The 11,020-nt window shown below is 46.1% G+C and overlaps 1 protein-coding gene and 1 pseudogene across 2 annotated transcripts in view; both read right to left on the bottom strand.

Annotated features, from left to right (window-relative positions):
• The window catches only part of pnpla6 (patatin-like phospholipase domain containing 6), a 29,249-nt gene extending 21,641 nt beyond the window's left edge, over positions 1-7,608 (bottom strand). Inside the window, exons 1-8 of the mRNA XM_083693978.1 lie at positions 7,559-7,608; positions 3,277-3,365; positions 1,911-1,964; positions 1,700-1,787; positions 1,451-1,533; positions 1,157-1,248; positions 795-935; positions 458-617 (exon numbers count right to left, since the gene is read on the bottom strand). Coding sequence (XP_083550104.1) covers positions 458-617; positions 795-935; positions 1,157-1,248; positions 1,451-1,533; positions 1,700-1,787; positions 1,911-1,964; positions 3,277-3,324 — 666 coding nt within the window. The 5' untranslated portion in view covers positions 3,325-3,365; positions 7,559-7,608. The remainder of the gene's footprint in view (positions 1-457; positions 618-794; positions 936-1,156; positions 1,249-1,450; positions 1,534-1,699; positions 1,788-1,910; positions 1,965-3,276; positions 3,366-7,558) is intronic.
• Positions 7,609-8,597: 989 nt separating this feature from the next.
• Positions 8,598-11,020, bottom strand: LOC310821405 (ATP synthase subunit d, mitochondrial-like; annotated as a pseudogene). The gene is made up of 5 exons (XR_014555127.1): positions 10,361-11,020; positions 9,884-9,981; positions 9,504-9,581; positions 9,315-9,377; positions 8,598-8,778 (listed from the first exon to the last, which is right to left on the bottom strand). The product of XR_014555127.1 is annotated as an ATP synthase subunit d, mitochondrial-like (transcript).

Genomic DNA, 11,020 nt, shown 5'->3' with positions numbered 1-11,020 from the left:
TGCATTTGAGAGACCAGTTGGATTAATGACAGAAATGGCAGGAGTTTATTCTGTCTACTAAGTAATCAAATGTTGTTTTCCTCAGTGTTTGTGGGCTTTAGTCCGTTTCTAGATTCCAATTAAATCTTTGCCATTTACGCCACTATTCAGTTAAGTGGATCATCAGATTATCATCTCTCAAACACTAGCAGGCGTTAATCATCTGTTAATAACCTTCTAGGACTTTATTCAAGGACAACTATAAACTCCTTCAAAAGGTCTGGTTTAATCATGAATGTTGACTATACTAATATGCACATATAAACATTTAAAAGATTCAATTCTGCCTAGCCATTTGCAACACAACACACACCTGCATACACGTACATTGGGCACACACACACACACACACACGCACGCACACACACACGCACACACACACACACACACACGCACGCACACACACACGCACACACACCTGTCCAGTAAGGCACAGTTCTAGTTTCCCGTCCTGTACGACGTAGATGCTGCTGTCAGGTTGGCCGGGCCTGAAGACGTACTCTCCCTGCTGGAACTGCAGGAACACCATGTGCTTACACAGCTCCAGGAACAGAGGCTTCTCAAAGTGGCCCAGAACCCTGCAGGAGGAGAACACAGAGACGGATGTTATCTCTTTCACACACACACAGACACACACCTTTCAAATCCTATTTATGACAACATGCACACTCCTCAAACACACACAACACACACACACACAGGCACACAGGCACACACACAACCACACACACAACCACAACCACCCCTCTACGTACCGGACGTTCTTGAGCATGTAGAGCACCTCGGAGGGCAGGTGGGAGTTGGCCACGTCAAACTCTGTGAGGTCTGCCTCCAGCACAGAGGGAGGGGGCTCCTTGGCCTGCAGGGTGGGCACCTCCTTCTTAAAGCGCAGGATCCTACAGGGAGCGGGGGGAATGGGAGGATGGAGAGAGAAAGAGAAAGAGAGGAGAGAGGAGGAAGAGAGAGAAATGGAGGTAGAACAGTGAATGGAGCAGGACAGAGGAGAGTTAGATTAAAATGGACATCCAACACAGTTCTGCTCTACTCTTGCCAGTCCCTTCATTAGCTTTAGTTAGCAGCAGGCCAGTAGACAGTGCTGTTATTGATCAGAACCTACTTTTTGGCAATGTTGAGCATCTTCTGCTTCTTCTTGAGCCGTGGGCGCGTCGAGGAGGCTGTGCCCACCAGGGACGAGGTAGACTGGGACACCTGAGAGAGGGAGAGGGAGGGAGGGAGAGGGAGAGAGAGAGAGAGAGAGAGAGAGAGAGAGAGAGAGAGAGTGTGAGAGAGAGAGAGATAATGAGGAGAAGAGGGGTCCAAAGTCAGGTTAAGCAAGAAGCACGGTGTGTTGAACAACATCAAGCACACACAGGGCTGTTCACACATTACACCACAGTTCAGCCACGCTCACCTTGCGCATGATCTTCCTGCCATAGAACATGACTTTGTCTCTCTTACGGAAGCGGTACTTTGGGGCCTCCTGGGCCTCTAAGTCTGGGAAGGCAAGTCACAACACGGGACAGAGGTTAGAGTCACCCACAAAATACAGAAAACAGACATAATACTTTGGGGGGGGGGAGGGGGGGGGGTACAAATCATGAAACGTTATTGTGAATGTGAGCCGTAAGGTGACGAGAGGAGATTAGGAGGTCAAACTGACTTCGAAGCTGGATCCTCCGCAGGACGAAGAAGATGAGGATGGCGATGAGGACTATGGCTATGCCCGCGCCAATCACCATCCCCATCATCTAGAAGACGAGAGAGAGAGAGACAGACAGATATAGAGAGAGTTAATAAGAGCATTATGACCGTACAATAGGGCATGACAATAAGAAAACACTCGTCAATAAATAATCACAACAAACACCAACCATGCTCGTCTGAAGCTCCTCCTCCACGAACGTCTTGAGGTTGGCGAACCCTTCCTGTTGGTGGACAGACACAGACACGAGATCACTCGCCTGTCACAACCTTAACCTTACCACACAACAACTGCTCTACCATGTACAGTGGCTGGAGAGGGAAGAACGTGTATGAACAAATAGATGTTTCTAAATCTGGCGGGGGGGGGGGGGGGGGAAATCAGTAAAAGACGTGTGCAGGAATTTGGGATTTGGGAATCTGCCCTGGAGGTAGGAAAGTTTTTTTTTTTTTTTTTTGGCATTGGAGGAGAAAGGGAAGGTTGGAGCTCATCTGGGTTGAATCAGGGTGCCTGGAATCCCTCTCTCTCTCTCCAATACACATCACGATCTTCATCAGCATAGCTTGCCTACCCCTCCCACTCCCTTTTCATGTCCCCCCCCCCCTCATTCCCTTTGCTTCCCGAGTTGAACTCAGGAAGAGAGTTCAAACAGAGCACACAAACAATTGTTTTTTGACGAGGTATTGTTACAACCATTGCTTTCCGTTTTCATCTGTGTGGTTGTGGACCCGGGCCTACGGTCTGTCAGCCCGCTACGCGAGGGAGAAACAGCGACTGCTCCTCGCACGAGAGACACAAAGCAGGGCCTATTCACATGTCACAAGAGATGTGATGCAATCTGATCTGGCTCTGATCAGCTGTGAGTACAGGACGGAGAGAGAGCGAGAGAGAAGGAGAGGGGGGGGGGGGGGAGAGTGAGAGAGAAGGAGGAGAGATGGGGGGGGGGGGGGGGGAGAGAAAAGAGCCAAAACATCTGTCTAAAAGAACAGAGAGTGCAGGGGACCAAGCCAGACAGAGAGAGAGAGAGAGTGACTTAAGTAACTCCAGTTCAATGGTATCAAGCACACAGACCTTTTCCTTTGCTTGATTGACTCCAATGTAAAAGAGCGGAGATCCTGACTCAGATAAGCTTGTTTGTGTTGCTGCATTAGAAGGTGGGGAAATGGGGAGGGCTGAGTCGACGGGCGTGTCACGTGACCAATCAGTTACTGTATTCATGGTGGCAAGGCCAGTGGGCTTTTAGTGCTCTGGCTCTCAGCCAATCCGTTATTGAGCTGGAGTATGCACTGTCGGCACTGATCAGATTGGAGGGAGAAGGACTCTAAGGAGTGGTATTTACAACTGTGGGACAGGTTTGACAGTTATATACACGCGCGCACACACACACACACACACTCCTGGGAAAGAGTATGTGAGGGTAACAGGGGGTCAGTGTAGAACTCTACTAAGTCGATTTTGAAAGTGTGCTTGTGTGTGTGTGTGTGTGTGTGTGTGTGTGTGTGTGTGTGTGTGTGTGTGTGTGTTGATGTTCTGACCTCTGGGGTATCTTCTTGGACCTCTTGTTCCGAGGTGCTCTGTCCCATTCTAACCCCGCCTCTTCACACGACTGGTCCATTAACGGCCACTAAATACAGGAAATGGCTGTCAGACATGTAGGCTGTGAACGTACTGTAGAATGCATATTAAAAGCCTTTCCGGCAGCTGACGCCAAACCCTGCAGCAAAGCAAATCATCTCATGGTAGTGGGGAAAAAAAGTGACGAGAGACAATCTTAAAAATAGAAATAAAAGAAACAAACATTGGAAATTTCCATAGAAACAGGGTTAGGGTTAGGTTAATTGTAAACAGCAGGCAGCCACACAGCAGCCTAACAACCATAGGCTAGCATTACAACCGAAGGCGGATCAAGCCACCCCCTTCCCCCACTGAAAATGTCATGATCCTATCAAACCTCATTTATTGTTCTATCAGAGATGACAATGGGTCAGTGGTTGATACCATCCAGACAAATCCTCCCCAGATGGCTTCCCCCCCCCTCTCCTGCCCTTCCCTCCCCTCCCCGAGTCCCTGACTAGCCCTCCCATCCTCTTATCCCTCCCTCACTCACCCTTCCCCAACCCTTCCCCATCCTTTCCCCATCCCATCCCTTCCCTCCCCCCACTCCCAAAGGACCCATCCTCTTACCCCCCACTGATATGGGTTATTTCTCCTGGGATTTAGCACTGACCATTTCCCCCTCTCCTCTCCTCTCCTCTCCTCCCCCTACTCCATCATCTCCATCTGTCTCTCTCTCCTTGTTCCCACTCCCATCTGTTTAGCCATCCGTCAGACATTCCTCCTCCACCACCACCACCACCACCACCACCATCGTTAGGCCTTGTTCCAGACACCCCCTACCTGACTACCTCCCTGCTCGCTCTCTCCCTCTCTCCCTCCCTCCCTCTCGTTCAGTCTTGTCATTCTAACAGACCTGCTGACATAGGCAGTTACAACCCAAACAGCCCAATACAGGCCTACTCTAAATGCAGTGAGAACAGACAGACAAACAAGCAGCTAGCCTAGTCTACAAACTCCTCAACAAGCAGCTATCATACCTAGCCTACTAACTCCTCAACAAGCAGCTATCATACCTAGCCTACTAACTCCTCAACAAGCAGCTATCATACCTAGTCTACTAACTCCTCAACAAGCAGCTATTATACCTAGCCTACTAACTCCTCAACAAGCAGCTATCATACCTAGCCTACTAACTCCTCAACAAGCAGCTATCATACCTAGCCTACTAACTCCTCAACAAGCAGCTATTATACCTAGCCTACTAACTCCTCAACAAGCAGCTATCATACCTAGCCTACTAACTCCTCAACAAGCAGCTATCATACCTAGCCTACTAACTCCTCAACAAGCAGCTATTATACCTAGCCTACTAACTCAACAAGCAGCTATCATACCTAGCCTACTAACTCCTCAACAAGCAGCTATTATACCTAGCCTACTAACTCCTCAACAAGCAGCTATTATACCTAGCCTACTAACTCCTCAACAAGCAGCTATTATACCTAGCCTACTAACTCCTCAACAAGCAGCTATCATACCTAGCCTACTAACTCCTCAACAAGCAGCTATTATACCTAGCCTACTAACTCCTCAACAAGCAGCTATCATACCTAGCCTACAAACTCCTCAGTTCAAAAAAGAAACCGAAGCTATAGCTAGTGAATAACATTCAGGTTCAACATTCAGAAAGCTTTATTGTCCCACTCCTGGACAAACGACATTGCACATCCAATGACAAAACACGGTATAAAAAACACACACAAAATCAAATAGGCAGGTACACAAACATAATAAAATCAAGTAGGGGCAATGTCAGTGCATTACAATCTTAAGTGCGGCCCTGGCCCTGGCCGGAAAGGCAAATCTGGCTCTGGTGGGTTTAGGTTCAGGTACCCTGTACCGTTTGCCTGATGGCATCATCAAACTCGAAACACAAGCATCTGTAGCCATAACAGCTGATCTTCTAGGCTACACAAACAGTAATGTTCCATCCCAATCTGTGACCTCATGGTCTGTGTGAGCCAGAGGCAAACTGCAGCATGGAATCAAATTTAAGAGACACTGGAGTATCATATAACATAGGCCCGGCCCATCACTGAATAAACAATCAGACATGGAGCAGGAGCAGGAGCAGGATGTCAGCTAGGCTAGCCTGAAGGCCTATTCTCTCCTAGGTTCTCATCCTCTGACTCAGAGACTGGCTTCGTCATAATAACCAAACAACAACTGCATCACACAACAATACAAAACTGAAAGTCACAGTCACAATGAAGATGCAATTTTCTGTCTTGCAACATCATCATGTGTGTGTGTGTGTGTGTGTGGTGTGTGTGTGTGGTAAACAAGGAACTCGTGCATACCCTCCATACTGAGCACAACAACCCTAACCCTACAACCCTTTCCATTGGACAATACACATCAATCAATCAATACATACAGTGCAGTCCTAGTGCCCAATACTATGAGACTGTCATGCAGCATGGTGTGTAGCCAAACAATGAGAAAACCTGTTCCAGTGTAGGCCTACTTACAAGAATAATTACACCAATTAGTACACAGTACAGCGAGCTCTTATCTATCTCCTCTTGCCGAGTCAGAACCTAGGCCCGATTCTCCATGCTCTCCGCCTTCACCAGAGCCTCCGTAAAGCCTGTTCTCATTGTGCCCTATAAAACAATGCAGCCAGTGTTGACGACCCCAAGCATGGACTCACCCACGGGGAGACATACCAGCGCTTCGCTAACACAACCAGGCTTGTTTATTCATGCACACTGACGGCACATTCTGGGCTATAGGGGTTAACAACAACAACCCGGCCTATAGCGTGTTTGCATTCGTGCCAGCTCCTCTAAAAACAGGCACACTAGGCCTAGTCGACATGACGGAGTACAGGGAGCTACAAGGACAAATGAACATGCCTCCGGCCTTTTTGTGTTTGCTATGTGACCTTCCACCTGATTTGACTAAGAAATGTCCCATTGCATACAACATCTTTCATGAGGAGAGAAAGTAATTAGACACACATAAAACCCATGTCATCACCATGTAACAGGCAAGTAACTAGGCCTATCCACATAGAGAACAGAAACCAGACAAAAGCTGGTCCCTTATGGCACAATGACCTTTGCCCCCCAGATGCCATGGTAAAATTTATACTCAGGGTCAACTGGGGACATAGGAGTGTAGTATATCTGTATGTAACTTACAACTACAGGCCAAAACTACATGACAGTGGCTGTGTCATTTCAGCTTGTTGACACTCAAGGGCCAATTGAATGGATTCAATAATACTGTGTGCTGTGTCGCGGGTTGGGACCATCTCAAATGTCCATGCCAAAATAGATTTATTTTTTATTTTTTATCATTTGCCGCCCTGCGCTTTGGTGGTGTCACCTTCCTGACGTTGATAAATCACTGTGCTGTCCAGATTGTTTAGCCACAGAGATGGGTGGCCTTAAGTAAGTCATCTGCGCTAGTAGCGGCTAAACTCGCTTCTTCTTTTGACTCAGGCCGCATTCCCTGTCACCTGCGCAAATCATGGGGGCGCTTTGGGTAGCCGACAGAAGCAGCTGAACTGAAACACAGTTATGTTATACACAAGTGATACACATTTATTATACAACCGTTTTCGACATTAAGTCGTTGGTTATGCCAAGACTACTATTGATTAGCACGTCGGCAAGCTCGAAACGTGAGGAACTTTGCTAGCGAGGCTGTATCAAATCTCATCTGAACCAGCTGGTACCGTTACGTTAGCATAACTGTCACATCATTCCGCAAGAGCAAGTTCTCTGGCTTTGAAACTGTATCTGTCTGATCTATCTGGCTAGCTACCACCAGTCCTCGGCTCATCACCTTGCTACTGTACTGTAGTGTAGCTAACGTTAGCATAGAGGACGGAGGATGCCAACAACACAGACATACACAAACGCTGGATCGTTTGCCAAAACCAACCGATCTTAAATAGCTTGTGACCAACAACAAATATCGGAGACAGCCCTCCATCTGAAGCATTGTGACCAGTGACTTGCTATCCCGGCGAGAAGCGGGGATGCTGTTTTTTTGACCTCCGCTGGGACACCGCATATATTGACATGCTCAGCACAGAGTGCGCTGCAATCTGGACATGACTAGTGGCACTTGTCATTGAGTCCCAACCCTAGACCAACACGCAATCCGACAAGGCCACCTCAAATCTCTCAAAACAATACCTACCGCCGGATAGCTCTCTCAATATAAAAAAACAACAGATCTCCTTACCTTAACTGCGTGGTTCTCCTCTTGTTACTGTCAAACAACACATATAGCGGAAATGATATTTAACATAACTCCGCCTATTTCAATTTAATTTGACGTTCGAGCCAATGAAGGATCCAGACAAATAACGTTAGATATAGACCCACCTACTCCTCATTAGATATGAAAGTAGGAACCAATAGCAAAGCAAGCTTGGGAGGGAGACGCTTCACATGGAGGAGTGATTGGTGCGCTATTCATGTGACTGACAGTTAGGATGACGAATAAAAAGAAGCAAGAACCCTCCAATACTGTATAAGTGTTTATTACTATCAGTGTTTAGCGTGAAACATCATTTTGTCATAATCTCCTTAGGGTAAACATTCACCTGTTGTTCTAAACATTTAGGATGGATCCTTGACGTGTTTGAAAGCAAACTGCCATTTATACTGATCATACGTAGGCTACAATGTTACAATAGATGGGTTTACAGTTGCTTATATTCCATGCCTACCGGTTTCATTGTGATACCAAAATATCGCAATATTTTGTAATCTACTAGAAGTATGGCCAAAAGTTGAGACATTATATCACTACTTGTTTGTCCTCTGCCAAACAACGAATTGTGTGGGTGAATCTGGAAGAAATAACTACTGACTCCAGGCGAGACATTTCCTTTTGGTAAAGCACGTATTGAATCATAGCAACATTGATTACATCCTTTCTTCCATCATGATCGCATCAGGGGTAAACAAATAGACTTCTTTGGGAGTGATACTTGATTCAATCACCACTGTGGTTAGAAGTTAAGACGGAAAGTAGCACAGTATATATATATCAGTTCTACTAAGATTAGAGCTACACCTCAATCACACAAATGCACAGGTGTGAAACCATTTGTGCAATCATCGAGGTTTTCATTCAACCTGCAAATATAGGGCTACACTGCCACCCAGTGGTTATTGCTTGCCAATGCACATGGCAAAACAATCTGATAATTCAAATGTTTATAACGGAAATGTTTCACAAAGAAATAAAGGAATGATAACCATGATTGTCTCAGGACTGTGCAGGACATGATCTTTATTTTGAGGCAAGTTCCCAGTGATGTATTACAGTTCGGCAATGGGCTTGTGTGGCCAGTATGGGTGCCTCTCCTTGTCCAGCTTGGTCTCGGGAAACATCACGTTGAGGTTGTCGATGGTCATCTGGTCGAAGGGGATCATGTTCTGGAACTTCTCCAGCTGAGAACCCAGGGAGAGGGGGGGGGGGGGCAGACAGACAGTGAGAAGGAGTAGAGAGAGCAGTGTGACTGTGTGAACTGTATGTATCAGGGGAGGCTGGTGGAAGTAGAAATTGGAGGACGGGCTCATTCTAATGCTTGGAATGGAATGAGGAATGGTATCAAACAACTGTAATACATGGAATAGAATAAGGAATGGCATCAACACGTGTGAATGGTACCCCTTGAATTAAAGCTGAAAGTCTGCACTTCAATTGCATCTCGATTGTTTCATTTCAAATCCATTGTGGTGGCGTACAGAGCCAAAATTATGAAAATTGTCCAAATATTTCCGGACCTAACTGTAAATACTGAAATGTATGCACTCACTGCAATGTAAGTCGCTTTGGATAAAAGCATCAGCTAAATGGCATATATGTTCAAAAAATGATCTTACTTCACATCAGCTGTGTGTGTGTGTGTGTGTGTGTGTGTGTGTGCCTCCATGCATTAGAGCAGAAGAGTAGTTGGTTTTCCAAATGTTTGGTCAATCCTCACCTCCTTCCCATACTGAGTGATGTGAGCTCTAGGCGCCTCGACGTAGGCCTCTGCGTTTTTGTTCTATGGGAGAAAACACCATTGAAAACCACATGCTTAACCCACTAACAACCAGGCAAAACTCTCCATTTCAGAGAAAAACGGTAGAGTAAACAGCATGATGTGTCTTCTGTGGCCTGTGACACTCACCGCTTCCTGCTCTTGGGAATTGATGGCACTGTGTGTGGTCTGTGTGTCGACAGCCTCAGGGATCTGCAAGGCACTGAAGTGTGGAGAGAGAGGAACATCTAAATATATCATCATATGGATTCAATGAACCAATCAGAATTCAATAATTAAATGATAAAAGTTTTCCAAGACAGCTAAGTGGTACTAGAAAAGAAAGCCTCGGTGCACAACACAAGGGAAAGTCCCTAACTCTCAGAATACTGAATAATCAATCAAAGAAGGCAAACAAGTGGCTGTCCTCCCTCTTTAGTGATGGTGCTGCTCTTATGGCAACTTCCAAACTTTTTTTTTTTCCCCTTGCAAAAAAAGACCATGTTCCTGCTGCTGTTTGGGGAACTCACCTTCTTCTCAAACTCATCCACCATCCCTGCCTTGGCCACCGCGCTCTTCTAGTGACTCCCAATCAATTACCACAGGCTTCTCAGGCAGGGAGGCTAGCCTGTCATTACACAGAGACAAAGAGTGTGAGAGAGGTGGTGGTAGAGAGAGAGAAAGAAAGATCAAAGGAATCCTATAAGCCAGTCAATATCCCATTCATCCGTCAGGATATCAGAGCTAATGCTGGTATGACAAGGCCTCACATTCTTATTACTAATCCATAAACCATAACACAGTCAAACAAATGAAACCCTGAACAAGACAGCTTGCTGCCTCGGTTTAATAAATTAGCGTTGGCTTAATAAATTATTAGCAATTAGAGCAAAAGTGCGCGGCTCTCTTTCTATCTTTTAACCCGTACACCATAACACAGTAGAACAAACAGAAACACTCCTACAAAATGACCGATGATGGGCACAACAGGTGCCCGTTCCACTCACGAGGCTGCGATTGCATCACTGCGCGTTTTCAGGGCATTGAACATGCCCCTCTGGTTGGGTGGAATACGCTCAGCGAACGCCAACCAGTCGTTGGCCTTCAGGGCTGCACGGCGGCATGCCGTCCTGCTTGTCTGACGGGCGCAGAGAGAGGTCAGTCCCATAAATTCAGAAACATTCAGCTGTTTGGCTGACTACTGAGGTACATGCTTTAGAGGTTTCGTATGAAGATGACATTATGACACAATGCAAGCTTCAAAAGGAGAAACTTAACAAGACTAATTGAGGAGTGTTTGGACATCATTACTGCTAAGCTGTCATCTAAGCACAGCAGAAATGTCAACATAATTGACATCTTGTCATGACAAGACACAACGTGTTGATGACCATTGAAACAAAAGTCACTTGCCACAGATTGTGTATACACATTGCTGGGAATAAGACACTTCAAAACAGTTTTTTCGTCATGAACTGGTAGCCAAATGCTTTTTAGTCATTGCAACCGCTGATTTAGCTAAAACGTTGTGGCAGCCAGGTAAAAGCAGGTAAAACCAATGAATTGATTACAGAGTATTTCTGGTTTCACCAAAAATACACAGCTTGGACCTTTACAGCCAAGGTCAGAATGCTATCATTCAAGAGAGATTCCACGTTCGAAAACAG

The sequence above is a fragment of the Argentina silus genome (genome assembly GCF_951799395.1).
Source record: "Argentina silus genome assembly, chromosome: 22".
Taxonomy (NCBI): Eukaryota; Metazoa; Chordata; class Actinopteri; order Argentiniformes; family Argentinidae; genus Argentina; species Argentina silus.
The sequence above is the reverse complement of the archived record's forward strand: the minus strand, read 5'-3'. Positions and strand labels throughout refer to the sequence as shown.